Source organism: Paramisgurnus dabryanus, chromosome 22, assembly GCF_030506205.2.
Source record: "Paramisgurnus dabryanus chromosome 22, PD_genome_1.1, whole genome shotgun sequence".
Lineage (NCBI taxonomy): Eukaryota > Metazoa > Chordata > Actinopteri > Cypriniformes > Cobitidae > Paramisgurnus > Paramisgurnus dabryanus.
This window is the reverse complement of record NC_133358.1, coordinates 18,587,844-18,615,132: the sequence shown is the minus strand read 5'-3', so window position 1 is coordinate 18,615,132 and position 27,289 is coordinate 18,587,844. Positions and strand designations below refer to the sequence as shown.

General features: G+C 36.5%; 1 protein-coding gene across 1 annotated transcript in view; it reads left to right on the top strand.

Annotated features, from left to right (window-relative positions):
• The window catches only part of cntnap2a (contactin associated protein 2a), a 431,066-nt gene that overhangs the window by 327,698 nt on the left and 76,079 nt on the right, over positions 1–27,289 (top strand). The window contains exons 14-15 of the mRNA XM_065258074.1: positions 3,888–4,044; positions 7,178–7,305. Of these exons, the coding sequence (XP_065114146.1) occupies positions 3,888–4,044; positions 7,178–7,305 (285 nt within the window). The remainder of the gene's footprint in view (positions 1–3,887; positions 4,045–7,177; positions 7,306–27,289) is intronic.

Genomic DNA, 27,289 nt, shown 5'->3' with positions numbered 1-27,289 from the left:
TTGCTTGATAATTTTGGAATTTTTTCCTTGAAATCCATGGAGGCCTGAGGCGCATGAAATTACCCCATATTGAAACACCATTTCTGTTTAACTGGATCATGGAGGCAGAACTCTGGAGATGTAGTCAAACATTTTACATGGAGCATTATCACAAAGCATACTTTTCATCTATTTTCCCTGGAGCAACCTTGTGCAACAGAGCTTGTTTTAAGCAATTAGACACTTGCAGATGTACTGATAGCAGCCAAGAGTGTGTCATCCGTTGTAATTACGTTTTTTAACTCGGAATGATGGTGAAGTTTTAATGATTCGCAATGAGTTTTCATGTATCTGTTATTAATATTAAGTGAACTAAATGTAGAAAATAGGAATGTAATGTATTCCATTAAAACAAATGTGATTGTGAGCCAAATTAGTCCCAGTCACGCATGTAAAACTTTTTATGACATATAACATAAAATGTTCAAATCTAAATTAGCTGGTTTACACAAGTAGAAAATACAATTAAAGTTAATTATACTAAAAATGACCTACAACCATTGGGGGAATAGTTCATCCAAAAAATTATTTCATCATTTGCTCTCTCTCTTGATTTAATAGAGGAACTATATTGTATGGCGGAACAGCACTTTTGGGAGTACTTCGACTCGCCTGAAAAATCCGCTCCCCTTCTCCCTCTCATAATGGTAGAGGGAGCGTGTGACTGCGCCAAGTCGAAGTACTCCCAAAGGTGCTGTTCCGCCATACAATATAGTTCCTCTTTTAAATCCGCTTAGAAAAGCGCTACGTTTTATTTTGTACCACCAAACTTGCTCGTATAACTACTCGTCTTAAATAGGAAAAACGTTGATGTGTTTGGTCACTTCTAACTTTATCTCTGAGTGGTACCATTGAATGAATGGGGCTAAGCTAAATGCTATCGAAGTGTCGCAGCGCGCCCCAGCGCTTACGTGCACGCACTAAGATGATAGAGGGATGTATCAACTCTTCTTAGTTAAGGTAATAACATATTTTAATATTAAAAATTATTATTACACGGCTCTCTGGAATGCTTGATTCTGATTGGTCAGTTGAGACATTTGCAGGTTCGTTCTTTTCAAATAATAACCGCTCCAAAATAATAACGCATAGCCGGACTACTTTTACGAGTAAGATCGCTCCGCGCCAATAAAGATTACTGTTTGTTTGGCGCCATCTTGTGACAAACACTGGACAACCACGACAAGACACAGAGAGCTTACTGAGACTGAACTTGACAAAATAGAGCATGACAGCTACGAAGCCAACACACAAAAAAATACAGAATGGGCATTAAAACTTCTCAAAGACTGGCTAAAAGAGGAAAAAAATGGAGACAGACAAGTATGAAGCAGAGGATCTTAATAAGGTATTATGATCATTTTATGCATCTGTGCAAAGTTTCGCGGAAGGATAAAAATGTTAATTTAAAACAAATATGCCAATAAAATGTTTCAAATTCATATTCATGTCCAGTTTTTTTCTTATGTGACAAGTAGCCGTGTAATAAGCGGGATAATGTAGAGTCAGCCGGTAGTTATCGGGAAATAAGCCCCTTCAGTGTGATACAAGACCCTCCGCTTCGCGTCGGGTCCTGATCACACTGTCGGGGCTTATTTCCCGATAACTACCGGCTGCCTCTACATTATCCCTTACGTAGACTATTCCTTTAAAGGGATAGTTCACTTTAAAATGAAAATGTACTCATCCTCATGTTGTTCTAAACCTGTATGAATTTCTTTTTGCTGATGAACACAAAAGAAGATATTTTGAGAAATGATGGTAAACACACAGTTGACGGTACCCAATAAATTCCATCTTATTTTTTTATTCCTACTATGGAAGTCAGTGGTCACTATCTGCTGTGTGTTTACCATCATTTCTCAAAATATCTTCTTTTGTGTTCATCAGAAAAAATAAATTCATACAGGTTTAGAACAACACGAGGATGAGTAAATGATGACAGAATTTTTATTTTAAAGTGAAATATTTCTTTAACTCTTTCACCACCAGCGTTTTTTTTTTTTTAAGTTGCCAGCCAGCGCTAGCATTTTTTATGATTTTCACAAAAGTTTAATTGTTTTCTTTAAATATATATACATACAATATATCAAATGAAAGAACAGACCCTCTGCTTTCAAACAAAAAAAGCGTTTCATCCTACCTTCATTAGTTCTCTTTTTATCACCTCTCAAATATGGTTAGGTTTCTTCAAAAACACCAAATTTTGAGCAAAAAGCTGAGGACTTTTGATAGAGATCAGATGCAGAGCGATCTTTAAAACATACACAGAGTTCTTTCTCTTTCACGTGAGGCGTTACTTCCGGGTTGTATAACTTGCGGAAAGCCGGAAATTCTCATCATTGGCAGGGAAGCGTTTTCTCTTAATTGACGAGATAACTCGTCAATGGCGGGGAAAGAGTTAATACATGTCTTCTGAACCAAACAGACATGTGTGTGAAAGAAAACGAACATTAACCAAAACAGGAATGATATATGAAATCAAATCCATTGGCAGCATATAAATTGAAATCTCTTCTGTTGTTGGGTGTCTCCTCACTATTTGCAACGTGACCTTTCTTCATGAGAGAAAATGTCAGGGAGTACACCAAAAGTTTAGGATATAACAAGACCTTATATTACTATTACTTTGAATAGGGGACAGTGCATGCTCAATGTGGCCGCTCTGGCGATATAAGTCCCACCTTACAGTTAAAAGAAGCAATCATCAATCAATAAGACTGATGATTCTCTGGGGGATGGCATCTGTACAGAATTACGTGAGGTGCCTGCAAATCTATAAGCATGTGAAGGAGCTAAAACAACCTTGAAAATGTGTTTTAATGCAATTTGAACTTAAGAAACAAAAGGTACAGTTAAAGTTGCCATGAAAGTAGTGATTGTCTTATTTTTCCTGCAGTGACGTATATCAGAGTGAAATCGGCTTCTGAAATTAAATAAGGTAGGGCTGGACTTGAATTTGTCCATTGAGAACTGATTGGATTGTTTGAAGTTGGGCCGTGTTGCTAATTGCTAATCACTGCGATCTTTTCCGGCTTTAATGTTAGGTTTAATTGCTTATTGAAAATATGTAGTTTAATTGTGATTTTAGCACATGATTTTAGAGAAAAAATTCTTAACTCATTCAAATAGATAGGACTTTAGTCTTGCCTGACTGAAATAACTACCTTGTTTGTGTGGGCGTACTTGTACTGTATGTATACTTCTAGCGCACTTCACAGTTTTTCACTGTGTTCTCCCGTACATTCAGATGGGGGAATTTGTATGGACATCAGTGCTTATGAATGGCAGTTCAGCAGGCTCTCGCAAAGAGCAAAGTGTTAATCCTATTGTGCGTGTTCTTCCTTTATAGAGTATCGTACAGATACAAGTACTGATTCGCTCTGTGTGTAGAGTACTCTTCAAATCTCAAGCACTGTAATTACTTTGTCTGGATTTTATAAGCATCTGTCAAACATCTGTTCAGAGATTCACTCCTGATAGACAAGATACAAGGACAGTTACATTCTCCATGTGTGCAAACATTATTTTCCTGGCAGGTATTTGACAAAAAAATAGATCAGTTTGAGGAGTTGTCTTTGATTGCTTATTTTCCAACTTTGAAAAAAAATTATTCATAAAATAATTAGGTTTGTTGCTTTTTTTTAAACTATTCATGATCATTTGAATAGTTTTGACATTTCCATTTATTGTGAATATAGACTACATTGAACATACTGTATTACAACCGTTGACCCCTTGGAATAACAACATACTGTGTTTGTATGAAAACAGACATATACAGTTTCATTTATCTATATGATGTTTTATAAAACTTTGTAATAAATATCTCTTTTCAATGTTTGCAGATGGAACGCCTTACACGTGGTGGGTGGGCCGAGGCAACGAGAAGCACTTTTACTGGGGCGGCTCCGCACCCGGCATTCAAAAATGTTCGTGCGGCATCGAGCGCAACTGCACCGACTCCAAATATTACTGCAACTGTGATGCCGACCAAAAGCCGTGGTAAGTCATCACATTACTGTATCTGTATGGACAAGCGGCAGCATGCAGTTCCCATGGCAATCTCCAGAGTCTGCAGCTAATTATGGGCTTTCGAGAAAGATGCTATTTGTGAGTTTCTGACCTTCTTAGCCCACCAATCAAACTCATGAGAGACAATCATCTCGTGTTCCTATCTGTATCATTGGACAGCGTCTGCCATGCGACATAGTTGTCTCGACCTCAGTGCTTGTGCAAATGGCAAACAGATTGTGCTGATAGACAGACGTGTACAAAGCCATCCACAAAGCTGCATGTGCTGCGATTGATGGGTTTGTGCCTAAAAATAACTCTGGAATACATTGCAGTGGGGAACAGGGTCATTTGTCGCATGTCCTCTTTGTAACAGTGGGTGTGTGATGCTTTGAGATTTATTTACAACTTTTCTGATGAGTCTTTACACACGGTTTTTGATACAACCCTGCCGTTAAAGATCTAATCCTTCGCATCTTTGTACATCTAACACATCTTTATCCTCCCTGCTGATGTCCACAGTTTTGTAAAATGTAATAAAAATATAAACATAGAGCAAGATTGAGTCATTAGTGGACACAGGAGCTCCACATGAAGTGAGTTGAATCAGACTGGTAGAGCTGCTTGGTTATGCTAAAAAATCATAATCAAAAAGCTATTTAACATTAAAACATTGAAATCAAAATGCATTTAATGTATTAAATTTTTTTTAAAGCTGCAAGTCCGTAACTCTGGCCTCTATATCGTCATCTTTGATTGTAATATAATTCAGTGCATGCATTGTGCTTCGCTCTGCTACTCTGCACGGATGAATCTGATGTCTGTGATCACCGCATCAGAGCGGATCTGTCATTATACATCCACATGACAGAAGTACACCCTAGTACATCCGCATTCGAAAACGACACATCTAAACCCATTTAATCCCTTCAGATGTTGAAAAGCCTGGCTGATATTAACTATTGTTTTAGCAAGAGCTCGCAGTTTGAGCTTTCACTGTTTCAACAGATGATTCCCTAGATGTAATGCTGCGTTCAGACCAGCCGCGGTAGAGGCATCAAGCGCGAGGGATTTCAATGTTAAGTCAATGTGAAGACGCGTTGATGCGCATCTGGAGGTCTTGCGGCATGAATGAGGCATTTAGCGCGGTAGACGCGATTTCGTCTCATTGGAACGAATTGAGCATTGCCGCAGGAAACGTGCGAGTTAAAAAATTTGAACTTTGGCGGAAAAACGCGTCGCGTTAACCAATCAGGAGCTTGCTCTAGTGGTAACGTGATTACAAAAAGCGAGTCGCAGAAGCCCCTCCAATGACGCGAATTTCCGCATGTATGTCTCGGTGACTAGAATTTCACCCGTGAATGAAGCGAGTAAACTCAAAATGTTCAAGCGGAAACTAGGTAGACACGAATTTGATGCCTCAAACGCGGCTGGAGTGAACCCACATTAAGAGCAATTAAACTGAAATATTTACATGCCGTTTCCGGATGATCAACTTTTGAAACTGTACAAATTAAACGCAAATTAAACACGTTTAACCTCTAAGTATCTCTTTTCTACACAAGCTACACACTCCCATCCGGAGCACTTGCGATGAAGTGGGCGGCTCCTCTTCTTTGTTTATGGGCGTGACGTCATCATGCAAAGACGAATTATGTTTTTCAAACTTTTTTTCTGGGAAACCGATTCGACAGCTCAAATTATAAAACATTGTAATAAGCTTACCATTGTGATTTTGGGCAATGTAAGGAAACATCGATTTTTTTCCTACGTATTCAATAACTGATTTTTGTTCACTTTTAACTGAATATTTTTTTACAGATTGCAGCTTTAACCAAATGCTATCCATGGATTTCCTTGTAAATTAATATACTGTAATAATTTTATAAAGTAACTTTATCATGAGCAAGCAGCGCGTCAAGTGCAACGACATCGCTTTAGCGTCACACGCTTCGTTGATTTTAAACACAAGTTATAATTTTGCCACTTTGAATGCAGAGCAATAGAGCTTATTAAATGACTCTTATGACACATTGGATGTTTTTAACACAGTGACAGACACTGAATGCAAAACAATAAATGAAAATTACGAAATAAATTACGATTAATCGCACAGGTGTATTATAATACCAAACAAGCTTTTCTGAATGTGTTAGCCAAGGATCATTGTCTTTGTGTGAATGCAAAATAAATATAATGTTGCTTTCGTTTGCACATGAATTATTATTCTAAAAAGGTTTGAAATCATCCATTAAAGCTGTTTTCCTACGGTAAACATAGTGTTGGTCAGCACAGAAACAGAGAGCTGGATTTGCCCCTCCAGTAACTGGTTAAGCTGAGCACACAGTATGCGTGTTAATGGCCCGTGCACAGATGGACAGTGTGTTATTGTGATACTCTCGCCACTTGTCATAAACCCCAAGCAAACCTACCCACCATGCATAATGGATATAAATTAGAGCACTGGATTTCAAAGCGGCAGGTTTCATTCCCAAACACATTGTTGATGTTGTTTTTCTCCCAACAGGTTTGCAATACATAATTGTTTTTTAAATGACTTTTGCAGTCATTCCGGCACTTTAATAGATGATAGTATTAAAATAATGCATGTATTGCCCTGTTGCCTGCCTGTACTTGTGGGCTTTCATTGTGTGTGTACTGTATGTGTGTGTGCATGAGTTTTGGAAAATACAAGTGTTTCTAGTTTCCATTAAACAAAATGAATCGCTGTCATTAAACAGCTAACCATAAATGTCAGAGAGATGCTGTTAGGAAATAAAACCACTTATTTTATTAAAATACTTTAATGAGTTCTATTAATAAGATCTATCAAAAAAAAAAAAACATGTCAACGAGACATTGAGTTAAGATTTCGCATAATTATACAGTATGTCAGTGTATTTTTATTAAAAAATAAGCAAAACAAGTTAATAAAATCATGATGTTGGTTGACAATTTATAGATAATAAATTACATGTATTAATATGTTTACAATAACACTTAATGGCATTTTTTTGATGGAACACATAAATGGTTGCGAGCATGCACGTATATACAAAAATATATATTTAAGGAGATGTTTTTGTGTTGGTTTGTATTGATCAAAAATAATGTTGTTTGGTAGGAGGGACGATTCTGGGCTTCTTGTGTATAAAGATCACTTACCGGTGAGCCAAGTGGCTGTTGGGGACACAAATCGACCCGGTTCAGAGGCCAAGCTGACTGTGGGACCTCTCCGTTGCCATGGAGACCGTAAGTCTGTTTCTTTTTTAAAGGATGTTCAGCTTAGGCACAAAACATTACAGCTTGTGCAATAGCACACAAATAACTGAATGTCGAATTGCTTAAAGCTTGATTAAGTTGTTAACAGTAACACGTTGTTTGCATACTTTTTACAGCAAGCACTGTTTTTTAATATTTGCATTATGTCAATGCAATTCACATTATATCCATCCATACTATATATAGCGTAATCTGCTTTGAAAATGAATCTTTTTTTAAGTAAATAAACTTAATTTATATTTAAAATTAATTTATAAAAGCTTTGTATACCACTGAAGTTTACTGCCGCAAACTTTTTTAATCAGTCTTAACAGCCGGCATGTCATTGTGATACAAAGAAGATACATCCTGGTGATTTATATTTCTCTCTGCAGTTATGAGCTGTACTGAAGGCACATTCATATATGATACAGTAAATTATTAGCAATGTCATTTTTAGTAAGCCAGGTGCAATTACAAACACCCAACTTCCACCAGACCGAGTCAAAGAACCCAAGGGTAAAGTATGCAGTCATCCCCTACAATCATCACCATGTGAAATGATGCATTTTTATGCCTCATTATTCTTGTTAATTGCATCTGGCTTATTACTTAGGTGAGGTGCAATTGATTACACTCACCTGTTTGACAACGTCAGCTCCTGTGTTTTGTCCCAGCACACCTGTGGCTGGAAAAGTGACTTTGTCCTATAACTCCATTCTTTTCCACACCGGCATACGGGTGTGCCAGCCAGGTTGCGCAAGTGCCACCCAAAATGTCAGCTTATAACCACAAAATAGAATGACTTTTAGTCTCTTAAAATCCCCCTGTGGTGAAAATCAAGTTTATAATGATGTGTGTATGCCTATGTGGTGTTTTAATATCGGTTTGGGGTTTAAAACAATGGCTGTTTTCTACATCATCACGTCAAAGTGTTGACCGAGTGGAATAGGTAGTCCTAGCAGGTGGGATTTTGTGGAGGCAGGGAGTACTTTCAGGTTCATGGTTCCACATTAAAAATTGAGGCAAGGGTTTAGAGTTATATTCAAGCTATTTAAATCCATAAATAATTATTTTCATAGGATTTTTTTTAATGTGTCATTTTGATGATCATATATGAATTTTTAACTCTTTCCCCGCCATTGACGAGATATCTCGTCAATTAAGAGAAAACGCTTCCCCGCCAATGACGAGATTTTCCGTCTTTCCGCAATACCGCTATTATCCACCAGCGGCTGTATGTCCGTGTCTGTTTTAAAGATCGCTCTGAATGGGATCTCTATGAAAAGTCCGTCACAAAAATTGAATTATCTCTGCTTTTTGTTTTAAATGTGGTGTTTTTGCAGAAACCTACCCATATTCAAAAGCTGATTACAAAAGAACCACTGAAGGTAGGATGAAACGGGTTTTCTTGTTTGAAAGCAGAGGGTCATGAAAAACGCTGGCGCTGGCTGGCAACTTTTTTTTAAAATACTGGCGGTGAAAGAGTTAAGGGGACATTTTATGAAATCTGACTTTTTCCATGTTTAAGTGCTATAATTGGGTCCCCAGTGCTTCTAACAACCTAGAAAATGTGAAAAAGAACAACCCAGTAACATAGCTTTGGTAAACCATTCAATTCAAGCATATGAAAAAATAGGTCATTGAAATTTAGCTCACCTTGTGATGTCAGAAAGGGATCTTATTATAATAATACCGCCCCTTAATATTTATTGTCCAACCACGGCACAGCCATTTAGTGCAGAGAGATAGAAAAAATAATTGACAGCGCAATTGAGTTTCAATTTCAACAAACCACCATTGTTGCGATCAGTGTTTGCATTTCATCAGCTCATTTGCATTTAAAGGGACACAATGGCACATTTTTGCTCACACCTACGAAGTAGCAATTTTAACATGCTATTATAAATTATCTTTATGGTATTTTGAGCTAAAACTTCACATATATGAAAACAAAGATTTATTTTACATCTTAAAAAAGTATTGTGAAATGTCCCCTTTAAGGGATTAAAATTATGGATTCCATGGGACCTTGGTAATGACAATGTGGTAAAAAAAATCAAATTGAAAAGCAAATTACAGTTGCTTGCTTAGCTAGCAGTCACATGTGTACAGAATACCAAATAAAAAAAAGTTATAGTTTTATTGAAGCTCTGCACTTATGAAAAAATAGACCCACATGCATCCAAGACTACAAACCAGGCCAGTTTGTTATTCTCAAAAATACACTTAAGGTGCAAGTTAAGCCATGTATCTTCACATCACAACAATTATATTAAAGGAGCCATGGCATGAAAATTTGACTTTTTCCATGTTTAAGTGCTATAATTGGGTCCCCAGTGCTTTTATAAACCTAGAAAATGTGAAAAATATCAACCTAGTAACTTAGTGTTGGTAAACCATTCTCTACAAGCACAAAAATAGGTTGTTGAAATGTGGCTCTCCTTATGATGTCATAAGGAGCTCTTATTAGAATAATACCGTCGCTTAATCTGCATTATCCAATCACAGCACAGCCATTTAGTGCAGAGAAAAAGAGAGAGAAAAAAATTATTTACAATTGAGTTTCAATTGCAACAAACCACCATTATTGTGATAAGTGTTTGCACTTCGTCCGCTCATTTGCATTTTAAAGGACACACACAAAACGGCATATTTTTGCCCATACCTACAACGTGTCCATTTTAACATGCTATAAAAAATTATCTATATGGTATTTTGAGCTTAAACTTCACATATGTGCTCTGGGGACACCAAAGATTCATTTGACATCTTAAAAAAGTCTTGTGCCATGGCCCCTTTATGCTTACCCCCGTCTATGTTTGATGGTTTAAAAGGCTATCAGCTGTTATCCTGGTAGAAAGTAACTGAATTTTTGTCAGATTTTCATGAAAATTTATTTAAAATTAATCTATGATCATCATGATGACACATTAAAACATTTTTACCTATATAAATGGTTTATTTGTGCATTTAAATAGCTTGAATGTAACTCTACACCCTTGCCTCATTTAATATATGTGAAACCATGAACCTGCAAAGTACTCCCTGCCTCCACGAAATCACACCTGCTCGGACTACTTATTCCACTCGGTCAACACTTTGACATAATGATGTAGAAAACAGCAGAGGTTTTAAACCGCAAACCAACATTTATTGAATTCCTCTCTTTGATTAAGGCACGGATAAATTATACCTGGGGAACAAAACTAGTAATAATTCTGCAAAAAATCATTTTCAAATCAAATTCTCCGCTAAATAACCCTTTTTCTAAATGTGCACTTTAGTTGCACAGTTGTCATGGCCAATCAGAAGCCAAAATCTGCATGGAGCCACTTATAAAACGCTGCACTTCCTTTACTGGCAACATAATCAATGTTCATCAGGGGGTCCCACAAATCACGGCTAGTGCCCACCACACAGGACAGAAACTGCTATTATTTATTCATTTCCTCATTTATTTATGAAGCCGAGGAAGGAAGGGAACCGACCAGTCACGCATTAATGCAGCACGCTAGCCTCGCTATGGTAATGCGGCATATAAATGTTGCTCTTAGCTGCCTGTATCAGCACAGGAAGAAAGTTATAGGCCTCTGGATACTCAACAACCCACCCGGCAAGCCCCTCCGGGCATGCAGCAAGCACCAGCACATAATGGTGATCTTGCTTTTGTCGGGTTTCTGTTTAAATCGACAAACGCCTCCTAGCATGGGTCCAGCAGTCCCCTAAAGACTTTTTGCACTCATTATTTATTTACTGCAAAGTCTCAAAATTTGGTAATTGAATGCATAATGGTGTACTGAATGTGAATGGGGCTATCAAAACCCTAATTAGAGAATAATGAAAGAAACCAAGTCAGCAATAAAGCTTTGCAATACATAAAATTTGAAATGCAACTGTACCATTTCCTTAGGTTTAGAATTTATTATGCATAAGATTTCGTTCTTTATTTTATATTTACAGTATATTTAATATAAAACTGTTATTGATACACCAGTCAAATGAACAGCTGTGCTATATACTTTACCTTGGCATATTTTTGAATATTAATCTTTAGTGCATTTACGCATTACGTTTGTCCTTAAAACTTCAGATAAAGTTGGATTTCTCATTTATAACAAAAAAAGAGTCTCTACTGCTGTGCCAAAGGGATGAACACCATCATCTTGAGGCAGGAAGCATAATTAATACTCATTAATAACAGTAAGAAAAAACAATAACAAACAAAATGATGATTTAATGATGCAAGGCTATGATGTACTGTTGCTTCAGACTGCCAGAATCAGATCACTGGCTGGTTTGCAAATTAATTGAGATAGATAACCTGTCAGTAACAGAGGAATATGATACTCCCGTCTTGTGTTATTAACTAAGCAGTGGGTAGAAATTATAAATTAGTGTGCTGAATCCAGAGCGGTGGTTATTTGGTGAGATGTGAAAAGATTGCATACGTCTCATTACGATGCATTAGGCATTTTACATCCGAACAGTTTCCATTTTGATTGATAAGACTTATCCTCTGCATAAAATTATGTGGCTCACGAATAACCGTCCCGCAATTGGTTTGTATCAAGACATTTCATGGCTAACTGAGCTACATTGCTGAAAGCTGGTTCCATCATCATTGCAAAAATGTTGCAAAAACTTAAATTCGGGGTCGGGCTGAAGTCCGATCGATTGGTCATGCTCCGACTACAGCGAAATTGAATGAAATTTTACATGGCTACTGTTTCAAATTTAGTTCAGCACAGTGCAATTGGGGCCATGGTTGCAGCATCGACTGTTTGGGTTTTTAATGATTTAATGATAAATGACTCATCATTAGGAAATGTCCTGTAAATTCCTTGCATATGCCAAAGTTTCCTGATGTGTGCAGCATTTTTGACCTGGCTGTTATTAAAAACTTTACCAAGGTGTCTTAATTATTGGATGAAAGGGCTTGCTGTGCACTTACGTCCACCCAATTTCCAACTTCCTGATCACGAAATACTATATAATGTGATAGAATTCCCAAATATCCAGCCCAGTCTCACGAAATTTCGTTATATAGTCACGTATTTTTTTTATTCTTTTTTCGTGCTATTATCACGAAATTTCGTGTTTTTTCGTGATCGTATAACGAATTCCTGTTTTCGTGTGATTATCACGTATTGGTTACTCAACTGTTTTGTCCTATTTTCTTACCATTGTCGCTTCGGTTTAGGGTTAGATTTACATAAAATGACATCCCTAACCAAACCCAACTCTAACCCTAACGCCAGGCGACATATAAAAAAATAAATCAGAAAAAATAGTATAAACCAATATATAAAGTGACATTCTAATGCAAGCACCAAATCTAACCCTAAACCGAAGCGACAATGGTTTAAAAATAGGAAAAAGCAGTTGAGTAACCAATACATGATAATCACACGAAAACAGGAATTCGTTATACGATCACGAAAAAACACGAAATTTCGTGATAATAGCACGAAAAAAGAATCAAAAAAATACGTGACTATATCACGAAACTTTGTGAGACTGGGTAGCAATATCACATTGCTTGCTTGCTTTTTTAACCGAGAGAGAGCATGGTGATTAGGGCAGAAGAATGAAAAGATTATTCAGAAATAGTTGCACGTATGCCAACTAGATAGGTCAGTAAATTATCACCAGGGATGAGAATGTTCAGTGTTGCTTAGTTACTGAGTCATTGGACTGTGGTGATGTTCTCCTTGCTGTTTATGCTCATGCATTCGTGATTGGCTTGAACCTGAAGACCAACTTTGGACTAATTCAGGCTCTTATGGGTGTCACATGGCCAAGTTCCCGGAAAGTACCCGACTTTAACTGTATTACATCCATTAAAGTCAGGAAGAAGTGTTCAGCTTGCCATTCAATCTCTATGCATATGTCAGTTTTACAATGCCTGTGAAATCTATAAATATCACCATGAGCCTCGGGCCTATTAGACACTTAAAGTGAATTACTGTTAAAGGTCTCTTTGTCTGCAGCTGAAAAAGCGGCATGCTGTTTATGGTGTCATTATCAGGAAACCATATTCGAATGTTCATTAGCAGGAGAGTCTCTTAATAATCGACATCAGTTTGAGCTGCTTTTACCTAAAAAAGCTAACTTAATATGACTATGTTTATGTTTTATTAACATATATAAATATGTATGTTTGTGGTTGTTTTAATTAAGATATTTATATTACTCATGATTTTACCAGTAAGATGGTAAGTGTCATTAGATTGGCCTTTATCAGTGCTTTCCGATCCTGGTCCTCAAGGACCCACTCCCAAAAAGTTTTATATGTCTCCTTAATAACGCGTTAATGCAAATTCATTTTAACGCCACTAATTTTATTAACGCAAAACGCAATTACTGTTTGACCCTTGGTCTAACACTTAGCTGGATGACTTGAGACGCAGCAAGTGACCCGCGCTGTCTAGATGAGTCGGAAGTTTTCATAAAAATAAGAACATTAAGCTCTCTTCTAGCGAATCCAATCCTCTAAATGGTCATTAAACATCTAAAATGATCTTTATCTGTACGTTTCCTGAGAGGTGTACCATCCCAAATCCATAATCTAAACCTAAGATGCGTCTTCATCAATTGCCCGTATTTTGGTTTCGTTTTTAAAGCATGCAGAAATTATAGAAAACAGACCGCAGGACTTGCTTGATTAAAATAATTATTAAGAGAGATAAAGTTCGGGACCTGATTGATGTTAAAAGAGTTATTAAGAGTGACAAGACTCAAAAGCGATTTTCCCGATGCTGACGTCTGAATCGCATGCACACGCAGGTATGACCTATAATCTGTTATATATGAAGTGAATGTTTGGTTAACTGTTGAGGAAACTGTTGTGTAACATTATATTAAACCCTTGCATTAGCCTACAGTATCTTAAAGCGGTCCGTCTCAATGTAAAAATTAAACAATAAAAGAAAAACATATATTTAACATATATTGATATTTTTTTTGCTTTGCGTAAACAGGTGTAGTTCTGTCATGTTTTGTCAGATTCCAACAAATCATGCACTGTTTTGAGGTTTTTTAATAGAGAATGTAAAAAAATTATTAATCAATTATTAAATATATATTTGGCCAAATCCATGTTGATTAGAACATTAAAAACTTGAAAAGTGTTAAATTTAGGTAAACAGATAAATATTTTAGATTAATTTGCGATTAATCGCGAGTTAACTCATGAAATCATGCGATTAATCTAGATTAAATACTTTAATCTATTGACAGCCCTAATATATATATAAATATAAATATAAATATAAATATAAATATATATATATATATATATATATATATATATATATATATATATATATATATATATATATATATATATATATATATATATATATATATATATTATACATTATATATAACCCTATATGAGAGTAAAACATAAAATAATCAAACAGGAAAAATTTAAATTAAAAAAATAGAAAAAATATTACAATTAAATTAAAGAACACAGTTAACACAAATGTATTCAATTCAATCTTTCCATAAACAACTAAGTCTTAATTCTTAAAGCTTAGGTTAGCTTCTCCATTATAAAAATATCATGTATTATGTCTACCCAGTCATCAAGTTTAAGCAAAAAAAAAATCACTGGTAATCAAACCCAGGTCCAGCATGTTCACAAGTTTTAATTAATTTTTCAACATGTATGAGAAAATATTTTCTTCACTGGCCACAAAATAGTGCATCCTAGTTTGAAAACCCAAATTTCATCAATATCTGTCAGTAATATAAAATTACATTCAACCCAGAATTGTAAGAAAATCTCTACAATGCTCTTGACACTGAGAGCTTCTTTTGCTAGCAAACAATACAGAAGCACAGCTGCAAAAAAAAATGTGACATTAGCTTTTGTAATAATGACAGCTTCGTAATTTATGAGATATGACAGATTTGTAATTTATAACAAAAAAATGACAGCTTCATAATTTATGAAAAGAAAAATGAATCATAATGCATAGAGCGTTAACAGCAGGGGTTCATCTCCTTTATGCTGCAAACATCATATCAGCAGTCTGGTAACCGACAGTGTTTGTCTCTTGAGCTCTACCCAAACTTCGTCGAAATACATATCCGTTCCAGTTTTTTGCGCTTGTGCGCCAACAGTTTTTATTCACATTAATGAGCTCAGGGGGAAATTTAGACAACTGGTTTCTGTACCCCTGCCCTCGACCCAGACACAGGTTAACTATTATAGTTAATGAGACGTGTGTAAAAATCTGACATCGTTCTGCTCGATTCATCACTGTGTCACTAGTAAACACTTTTTAATGACCTCCATTCCAGCGGCCTTTTGTAAAGGTACCATCTGGTGAACTCGCACTGCGACAAATCTTGGGCGACCAGAAAAATGTGAAGAGGGTTTAGCTGGATTTGAGGACTGTAAGTGCAGGGTTGGGGCAGTCATGATCATTGGGACAAGCAGATGGACAAGCACTTTAAAGTATTTAGTGAGTAATGCGTGTTTTAATGAAGCTTAAAACATAAGTCTCGACTAACAAGCAGCTTAGTCAGCCATGGCTGATTTATAATTATAATCTTGCCTCATAGGTAGCCCTGTCAAATTTTAAGTATTACTGCAGTATTAATATAAGAAATTGCTGTCGTTTCTTTGTACAAGGCTGTGGTGAGACTTTGGAGTCGTATGAGGCATTTTTAAAGCCCCTGGTCACTTTATGCTTTTGTTAGGAAGCATTTCATTTTATTGTTGCACAAAGGAGAAATTCATGCACTACAGTGATTACATTTCATTTTTGTGTGAACTCTTCTCTTTATCACACCCTTTATGTTTGCTTAAAGAGCACCTTTTTCATTGCTAAAAACAATGTTATTTTGTGTATGTGGTATAATACAAGTTGTTTGCATGGTTTATGGTTAAAAAAACATTATTTTTCATATACCGTACATTTTTGTCGCTCCAGATGTCTCTTTCTTCCTGAAACGGATTCGGTTGCTAACAGGAGTTATCTTATAGGGCCCTATTTTAACGATCTAACGCATTGTCTAAAGCGCACAGCGCAACGTCTAAATGGGCGTGTCCAAATCCACTTTTGCTAATTTAACGACGGGATAAATGGTTTGTGCGCCGAGCGCATGGTTGAAAAGGTTTGGTCCTTTTTTATGAGTAATGGGAGTATTTTGGGCGTTATGTGCAATAAACCAATGAGAGTCTCAGCTCTCATCCCCTTTAAAAGCCAGTTGCGCTGGCGCTATGTCTAATCCCTATTTAGATGACGGACTTTGTAAACTGAAAAACTAAGCGGAGGAAGAATACCACCAGTTTAAGATTAATGTTAAATAATTGTGTTGTTTTTTTACTTGTATTGAAATTGTTATTTTTTTATTAAAACCTTTAAAACCCGTTTTCTTTTAGTCATGGACGTAAAAAGCAGGCTTTTAATTGCTTTAAATGTATGGCTATCCAATATCATCAAAAAATAATTTACAAGTATGTAAGATAAGGTTTGTACTTTAAAAATACTTTATTTGTAACAAACAGGAGATAAACAATTTACAAACGCATTACTTAAAAATGTTTCTCATCTCACCATATCCACAGGTACAGAGTCATCATATACAATAAACCCGTGAGGTAACATTTAAAAAAAAAAACATTTAAAAACAGGCATTTGTTTAAAGCAAAGCATTTATTTACTTACCAGGCTGCAGGTGAAGCAGCTCTTTGTGCCTTCTAACGTCTCATAATTAGTCCTCATTTATGTCCAACAGACTCAATAATAATCTTTTACATTCAGTACTTTAATCTTTCATATTTAAAAGCGTTTTTGTGCTGCTGCGCATTCATGTATTTGATAAGCAAACCCGCGTTGTCGTCCCGTTTATAGGCGCATATTACTAATGCGCTCTTTAAATAACAAAAAACATATTGCGCCATTGACTTTAGACTTTAGAGCAGGTTTTTGTTGGTCAATGGCGTAGTCTATTTGAGTTGCCTCAAAATAGCAACCCGCCAACAATGCGCCTGAACACACTTGTTTTCAGACCAGAACCCCCATGGGCGCAAAAGGGGGCGCAAATGCATTTGCTATTTAAACAACGTGGCGCTAAACGTGAAAATGATAATTGCGCAGAAAACTAGCAAAATACACTTGCGTGTCATGCATTGCGTTGCATTGCGCCAGGTGTAAGATAGAGCCCATAGGCTGTGAGTCCGAAGTAGGAGGAATTATGATAATGTAGGTCTTGTCCACATCACCAGTACCAGGAAGTAAACTGTTGCCTACAATCCGTCTGATTGTTGTAGTCCAAGAAAAGAGATTTACGTTGGAGACGATAACTCGCGTTATCATTTACTTTGGGATTTGTACCTTTAGCATATCGTTAACATACTAATACACACTTACACATCAATGGAAATGTAAAATTATGAATCTGACCATTGGTGCTCTTTGAAGGCAAATGCCAAGTCAGCCCTGAATGCTAAACAGCATGTGGATCACAAATAATATAGCACGTCACCGAATACAGATTAACATAAGATTTTTCTTTGTGACAACTTTCTTTCTCACCACGCCACCAACAGAGTTAGACAATAAAGAGAAGATTTTCTTTGTCTTCACATGAATGACCATGAAAAGCACCATATTCAAAAGACTGAGAATCACAGAATCCAAACCCCTCCATAAAACACACACTGCACTATTCACACCTTCAAAACCCAGTATTTCTATTTCTCACTTCAGGGTCAGTGCTTCTGGGAAGCAAGGAGAAGCAGAGTGATTTTGGCTCACTGTGGAGAAGTGGCTTTGATGTGAAGGTTGCAGGTTTCACTACATTTTCAGTATAATCACTGTAGCTGAGACACCATAGCTGTTGCTGTTGCCCTGCTTTCTTGTGTTGACTTTATACACTCAGACACCATGTATGATTCTTTTGTCCCATGATGCTTTGCGTGAACTATGGAAATAACTCGGATTCGCTAAAATCCACACAAATCTTAAGAGGTGACATATTATTGTAAGATTCTAGATCATTCTTTTAAATTTTACCCTTTTATTTCCAAGACTGTTGTTGATCTCAAAAGTATGACTAAGGATTAGTTTGAGACACTTTGGGTGGATTTACACTGCATATCTTAATTCCCGATTCTGATATGTTGACTATATACAATTAATTTTTTTATCGGCATTTAAACTAAACTCTTGGCAAAACAATTCAAGGTAGACATACTGACCCGGAACAGCTTAAACCACCCACGAAGTAAAACATTGCAATATGCAATGGACACTAAGTGAAGTCGTCATCTTCCATTAACTATTTCCCCGCCAGCATTTAAAAAAAAAGTTGCCAGCCAGCGCCAGCATTTTTCATGATTTTCACAAAAGTTTAATGCCTTCCAGAAAATGTTCTTCTTTAAATATATAAACAAACAATATATCAGATGAAAGAACAGACCCTCTGCTTTCAAAAAAAAAAAAAAAGTTTCATCCTACCTTCATTAGTTCTCTTGTTATCACCTCTCAAACATGGGTAGGTTTCACCCAATTTTGAGCAAAAAGCTGAGATAATTCCATTTTTGCGAAGGACTTTTGATAGAGATCAGATGCAAAGTGATCTTTAAAACATACACGGAGTTCTTTCTCTTTCACGTGAGGCGCTACTTCCGGGTTGTATAAGTTGCGGTATTGCGGAAAGACGGAAAATCTCGTCATTGGCGGGGAAGCGTTTTCTCTTAATTGACGAGATATCTCGTCAATGGCGTTGAAAGAGTTAAGTCATGTGATTGTGGATGGTGTCCACATGAGTTGATATTATTTGCCAACGTCACTTTTTCAATGACATACGACACATCTTGACAAGGGAATATCCGACACTATTTCACGAGAATTCGTACATATTTTACAAGTTGGCTAATTCTTATTAATTCATACGACTACATTGTTACATTTTTGTACGATTTGCCTTGACCCTTGTGATGTTGGGGTTGGGTTTTGTTTTTGTATTTGTGACCCGTCACGGAAACCAGGGACTCAAGTCGGCAGCACAAGTTTCGAGAAAATGAGAAACAAAGTTTTTTTTTCGAAATTTGTGATTTTCGTTTTATTGCAGAATCTGTTAGTTAAGATCACGAAGAAGCCTCTCCATGTTTGAGATAGCAGTTTTTGTATATTTAAAAGCGTACATTTTGCGGTTAAAATAGGCTTGTTTTTCCGGAGATTCTAGCGTGCAGCGGGGGGCGTCATTGTCTGTGTGTATATTTACATACTGTATAAGCTTGTGTTTTCGCCTCCGCCCCCAAAGGGAACAGCGTGACTACTAAATAAGGATAGTTCGCCCAAAAATGAAAATAATGTAATTAATGACTCACCCTTATGTCGTTCTAAACTCGGAAGACCTCCGTTCATCTTCGGAACACAGTTTAAGATGTTTTATCGTTAGATTTAGTCCGAGAGCTTTCCCCTTCATTGAAAATCTATGTATGGTTTCCATGTCCAGAAAGTTAATAAAAACATCATCAAAGTAGTCCATGTGACATCAGTGGGTCAGTAAGATTGTGTTGATGCATCGAAAATACAGTTTGGTCCAAAAATAGCAGAATTACGACTTTATTCAGCATTGTCTTCTCTTCCGGCTCGAGCGTGAAGTCACGTGACTGTAGTGACGCGCTGCCCTGTTCCTCAGACATGTTTGCTTAGTTTTTTTTTTTTTTTCAAACTTATAGCCTGCGTCTCCTTAGACTGTAAAGCTCGGGCGCACAAAACAAAAGAAAAATAAAAGAAGCTGGGGCGGAACAAATAACAGTCAGCCGCATCGTACGTCAGCCGCGTCACTGACTTTATGCGGCGCCGCAGTCGGATGACGTCAAAGTACCGCGAGAGCACTTCAAGAAATCTTACGGAGTAGTTTAATTTCGACTCGCTCTCGCGGTACTTTGACGTCATCTGTATGTCAGTTCTTGCAGCGCGGCATGAGTCCAAACACACAGAAGTTACACAGATATAGTTGTATTCTTCATATAATTGGCTACATGTTTTGTCTATCAATATTTTCCATGAAGTCATTGGCTGATGGAGGAACGAGCGAGCCATTGGTAACCTCTCCAAAGGATGTCACGTTTTCGACGGCGCTGTTTGGATGATCTATTATACTACTTCCCTATTTTAAATACAAACTTTGAAGGTGGGTTCATGTGTTTAACGGGGTGTAAGCTCATATACCCTTACATGTTACGATTTAAATAGTCTTCAGATTATATATTATATTGTATTACCAGACATTCATGCGAAATCTGATGTAAACAATCTATATTTCACGGATTATACGCATTTGTGGACAAATAATGGTCATTGGATAATCTGAAAAAGACTGGATTCGACTTGTGATCCCCACAAAGGTAAAAGAGTCATGTTTATTTTTGCGGGTTGTAATTTGGTCATAAAATACTACATATGATGCTAGAACATCTCAAAAAGGGTTTCACAGGGGGCATGGCTTAGCTAAATGAGATGTAAATGAGCCCTATTGTCTCCCCCAGCTGAAAAGAAGAGTCCCTTTCGTCTCGATTTTCTCGGTTTGAGTATTTCTGAGTTCCTATATTCAAATGGCCACAACTTCTCCAAATCTTATCAGATTTCCATGTGTTACACATTGTTGGAAAGCTTAGAAACTGCACTTTCAGAATCTGTGAATAACTCAAAATGCCCAGATCCGACTTGTGTCCCTACTTTCCGTGACTGGTCACATTTTAATGAGAATCTTAATTTTTTTGCATGATTCACTACTTATTATTTTGAAACTAATTTGCCAATTTGTAAAATATGTTAAAAATATTTCGTGAGATCAGGCTGGAATATCCGATCCATCTGCTGACATTGCAGATGTGAATGCATGTGTCTGATCTGAGAATATCAGAATCTTTTTGTGTTTTTCCTGCTTAAACAAATGGGTTATATAGTATCCGATCTGTGCCACATTCGAGAAAAAAATTGATATTGAATCCTTTGAACTACAAGTCACCCTATTTTTCGCAGACATTTGACATTGTGAACAAACTAGAAAAGCTACCCTTTTGAAATGGTCCCCATACAGGTATATCATAAAGATTGACAGCCGGTAACAGCAGACAGAGTCAATAACAGGCCTGCGTACTGATCTGTCAATCAGATGTCAGAGCACTAACACCATGTAATCCAGTATAACTGACTCTAATGCCTCTTGACCGTCAGGATATGACCCATGCTTGTAACATCTGTAAGGTCTAAGTACAAAATTAGTTAGTTTTGTCTGCCTGGAAACCGAGAGCACTTTTATTTTTAGAAATAATATTGTTCAATGTTTATGATAAACAATGTGCTTTGGTTGTTTCAGGAGTTGCCATGTTTGTGTTCTTCAGAGCCAGGATTTACAACCAGTTAAACAAATCCTACTCTTCATTTGTTTATTGTATGGCAGTTTTATTAACTTCTATCATTTAAACTTATGATCTGCTAAACATTGTTACCTAGTAATCTTATTTTTAAATATCATGGTAATTATATTTGAAGAGTTTGGTTCCAAAACGCAAAAAAATCTAATTTTACTAATTTCGGTAAAAAATGTGTTTTTTATACCAAGAAAGTGACAAGATGAAAACCACTATTATCTGTTTCAAATTTTCACATAGCATCTTTAGGTTATAATAACGTTAAAAATTCAAATCCATAATTTGATTTTCAAAGATATATTAAAACTGATAATTTTTTCCGCAAAATGCAATAAATCTATGACAAGTTTTTTTTTTAAATGCTTTTCATCTATTGAATCAATATATAAATGTGCATTTATCTTTGCCATGTTATATTCATTTAGTTGACTAGTGGTATACAATGATTTAAAAAAAAAATCCATTTATGTCATTAATTAAAACACTTACTTTGTCATATTAAGAATGCTGTCATTGCTGCTGTCATCTTTGGGACGTCGTCGCTGAACTTTTTTGACAGCGATCAGATGTCAAATGTTTTGGTCCTGCTCGATTTTCATTGACTTTGAGTAAAATAATGGAACGTTTTTCATCAAATCCTCTGGGGTCAATGTGTTAGCATGACAGAACCTAGATGTTGTTGGGAGAACAAGCAACAGCCGGCATTTTTCGGTCTCCCAAGTGCCTCTCATGTTAATTATTCGATTTTGATGGCTTACGTTTCTTCGCCGCCACATAAAACCACCACAGGTTTATCAATGCCATCAAAGTCTTATTTTGTTTTTGTTTGTTTGTTGATGACGAAGTACAAAGTAGATGAGGAAAATTAGGATTCTGTGTGTATTCAACACACTGCCATTATTGTTTACAATGCGTGGAATGGTGCGCAGTGATTTGTTAAGCAGATTTATTGCATTCTGCAGAGAAGGAGGACTGGCGTTCATCACGTTTTGGGAAAAAGGGAGAAAAGATGACAGAATAATACGGCGGATATCGGATTTTGCGTAAAATGAAGACTCTACTTTTTAAAACTACACTGTAAATAATACTTTGCTGCAGATGAGTTGTTATAACTACAGGTAAGTTGTTATAACTTATAAAATTTAGTTGACTTTTCTCAACTATATTTTATAAGTTGTGACAACTCATCTGTGTTGACATGACTTGTTTTAACAAAAAATTTAAGGCAGAAAAGTATTTTTTACAGTGACCCAGAACCCTAACCCTAACCCTGATACAATACTAATTTTGACGGTAACTAATAAAAAACAAACTCTTTATTAATAGTACACTATTCTGAAAAGAAATTCTCAAAAAATGGTTCCAAGCTGTCCCTGGGTAGGGATGGGTACCGAAACCCGGTATTAAACTGGCCCCGGGGCTAAATTATGAAAGACCGTAGTATCAGTAAGATCTGACGCTATCGGTTCTGCTATCGGTCCTGGAGAAAAAAATAAAAATAAATGTACTATGTATTCTTGCTTAATAATGTTTTCGTGCACATTTTATCTCACCAAACATTTCTAATTTGCGATTAAGACGTTTGTCTGTGAGACCTGCGAGATCTCTCATGCGCGCCGCGGAGGCTGGCTGTCTGTCAAACACAACACAACAACGAGCGCGGCGCACGCACACGCATAACAGCACGAAAACTACCGCTTAATACAAAGAGTGACGATGGCGGATAGAGCAAAACATTCAAAAGTGTGGTTATACTTCACTAGAGTTGATGCAGACAACGCTCGTTGTCATACAGGTAAGTGCAACAAGATGTTTGCATGTAAGGGCGGAAACACAAGCAATCTGTCAAAGCATCTTTCAAAAGTGTATTACGTGCAGAAAGAAGCTGTGTCCCAATTCAAGGGCTGCGACCTTCTAAGCATACAACCTTAAAAGGGGAGCACTCTGTCTTTCAAGGTGGCAGCCTCAGAAGTCCGCGAAGAGAACTGAAATGAGACAGTCTAACCCTCGGAGGACCTATAATTTGCATCACCTGTTGCACGCGCCCACCGCGCCTGTCAGCAGGACACAGCGGAGACGTTTCTGACTTATTTAAATAAATATGGAATCAGAAAAATATTCATTTAGTTTAGAAAATATGACACGTTGATGTAGATTAAACTATTCAACAGTATATAAAATTAATCAACCTTAGAAATACGCAACATAAACAGAATAATATTAACACAAGTCACAGCCTCAAGTCGCGCTGCTGTGACGCAATCGGTCTTAAAATACGTCCTTAGAAGGTCGCAGCCTGCAAAATTCAACCATCATCTCTGGTGGTATGGAATGTTTTTTTGGTCTTTTTTAAATTAATTAATTAAATTATAAAATAATTAATTAAATTATAAAATAAAAATAAAATTGCAAAATATGTCCCAAATTTGAAAATTAAATGCTAAAATAAAAATTTAAACAGTATTTCATTTTCATTTTTAACGTGATGAAGCATCATTCCGGCCAAATTAAAAAAGAAAATTAAATTGATGATTTGACATTTCATTTTCAATATAATCTTGAGTCAAGACTGACAATATTAAAATAAAAAGGCAAGCTTGAAAAGGAATCTGTAAATACATTTTTTTAAAAGGCTTTTTATTCATGCCCAAGCAATAATAGGGACAAAATTAAAATGTAAAGTTCAGTTTTAATTTTATGTTCTGTTTAAATTATTTGTTTTCATTTTCTTTTTCGTTTTCATTTTCATTTTCAACTTGTATGCAAATTCAATGTTAATGAATGGGTGGCGTTTACTTGCTTAAAAAAAGGGGATTGGCTGAAGCAGCGTTGCCAACTCAGCGACTGTGTTGCTAAAATAGCGACTTTATTGCTACATCTAGCGACTTTTAGGCCCATTTAGACAAACTTAGCGAATGTTTGGATGAATCTTAGCTTCACATCTGTACAGATAGGCTACTGTGTCGCTTGTACTGGCCCACGAGTGCCGGGTGGCGCTGTCCCGGTGAAATGTGCGTCTGGTGTCTCTGTGCATGGAGCTGGGCAGTGTAGGAGCTGACGCGTGGATGGGATTCGCGTACATTGTTTACATTTCAAAGGAGGAACAAACAATAAAAAGTGGCTGGTCCGCTGTTATATATGTGCGTATTTTCACACATCTGGTCCGGTGAGGCGTCAGTTTAACGAGCTGATACACCGACCAGTCACTTACTTTTAAATGAACATTATCTGTTTATTTAGCCTATGTGTTGTCTGTACAATTATCAGAACTTGCGTCCTCTGTGAAATGCGAGTCTCTCGGAGTCTTCTGTGTACACTGCACTGGACACAACATACAGTTCTTCTGACCATAGCTGAAGCGTGGAAGACGAGCTACGCACATAAGGGCTGTGACAATATCACAGTAATACTGCATCACTGCTGTAATAAGATGCCAGCTGCAGTGATGTCACGGCCGCAACCTTATAAAGCGCGTCATGCCCAAGTGCTCTGATTTCTTGAACTGTACCAACTCACTCCCTGGTTTTAAACCCCTGCTCGAATAACAACATCTCTGCAAGGAAATGTCAGAGCCATGCCCATGAAAGTTCATGTGCAAGGAGTCCGAGCCACGCGCATATTAAGCTTTCTCATTCAAGGAGAAGCACTGCTGGTGATGATAATGATAGCATAATAATAATTTAAAACTATAATGGGCAAACATGACAACTATCGTTATGAAGGCAGGAGCGCGTATACTGACAGCACAACTCGTTATTTGGTTGAATGCTGTGCTTATATCTGGAGCTACTGTAAGCGAATTTCTGAAAGCAATGATTGGAGTATCCATAAGTTTTGCGCAGTTATTTACGTAATGATGCAATTGTCGATTTCGTTTTGTATCCACTTTGAGAAAATCCTATTAAACATACTAACAATAATAACATTAAATAATATTTATTTTCGATATCTTTTGAGTTTAATATCAATTATGGAACAGTTTCTGTCATTGTTTGTAACCCATTTTTTGTACAATAAATTATTAAGAGTTTCAACATGTTTGGAGAAGTGTGTTTCTATTCACGGAGAGTTTACCGAAAATGAATGTCTAAAGAAATAGGAATCAGGTTTTGCACAACTCATCAGAAACAATCTTAAACTCTGCATGTTCTTTCTGCAGGTTTTCAGGTTGTTATTCTATGAAATGTATTGTATAAAATGGGTTATAAACGATGACATAAAAGGTCTATAAATCATAGTATATTCAAAAGATATAAAAAAACAAAAGTTAACATATAGAAATACATATTATTTCACATTGTTAATGCTAATATAATTTGATGTTTTAATAATATGGGGTGGGTTGTTGTGCTAACAGTCTAACCGCGTGATTCTGTTGCTTCTTCACCACGGTAAAATAAAATCCCGTACGGTCACAGCCCTACTCACAAATCAGCGTTACAAATGAGGACCACTTACAAATATGCCACAAAGGCTGAAGGTCTGCTCTGCCAGTGTGCCCGCTGCAAAAGTAAGTGACTGGTCACTCATGTCCATTTTCATGAAATGCATACAAATAACACGCAGTGTGATTATAGTGCTATATATACGCCAATTTTGCGAGCATATGATACTCCAGTCCTTCACGGATTTTGGCATAATTATGTATTGCACGATAATCACACTGTGCTATGTGTATGCATTTGATGAGAATGGCTGACGCCTCACCGGATCAGATGTGTGAAAATACGCACATATATAACAGCGGACCAGCCACTTTTTATTGTTTGTTCCTCCTTTGAAATGTAAAAAATGAACGCGAATCTCATCCACGCGTCATCAGCTCCTACACTGCCCAGCTTCATGCATCGAGACACCAGACGCACATTTCACCGGGACAGCGCCACCCGGCACTCGTGGGCCAGTACAAGCGACACAGTAGCCTATCTGTACAGATGTGAAGCTAAGATTCATCCAAACATTCGCTAAGTTTGTCTAAATGGGCCTAAAAGTCGCTAGATGTAGCAATAAAGTCGCTATTTTAGCAACACAGTCGCTGAGTTGGCAACGCAGCGTTAGCCAATCCCCTTTTTTGAGCAAGTAAATAAACGCCACCCACTGATTAACATTAAATTTGCATACAAGTTGAAAATGAAAATGAAAACGAAAAAGAAAATGAAAACAAATAATTTAAAGAGAACATAAAATTAAAACTGAACTTTACATTTTAATTTTGTCCCTATTATTGCTTGGGCATGAATAAAAACCCTTTGTATTTACAGATTCCTTTTCAAGCTTGACTTTTTATTTTAATATTGTCAGTCTTGACTCAAGATTATATTGAAAATGAAATGTCAAATCATCAATTTAATTTTCTTTTTTAATTTGGCCGGAATGATGCTTCATCACGTTAAAAATGAAAATGAAATAATTTAATATAATGTTTTAATTTTTATTTTAGCATTTCATTTTCAAATTTGGGACATATTTTGCGATTTTATTTTTTATTTTATAATTTAATTAATTATTTTATAATTTAATTAATTAATTTAAAAAAGACCAAAAAAACCTTCCATATGGTGG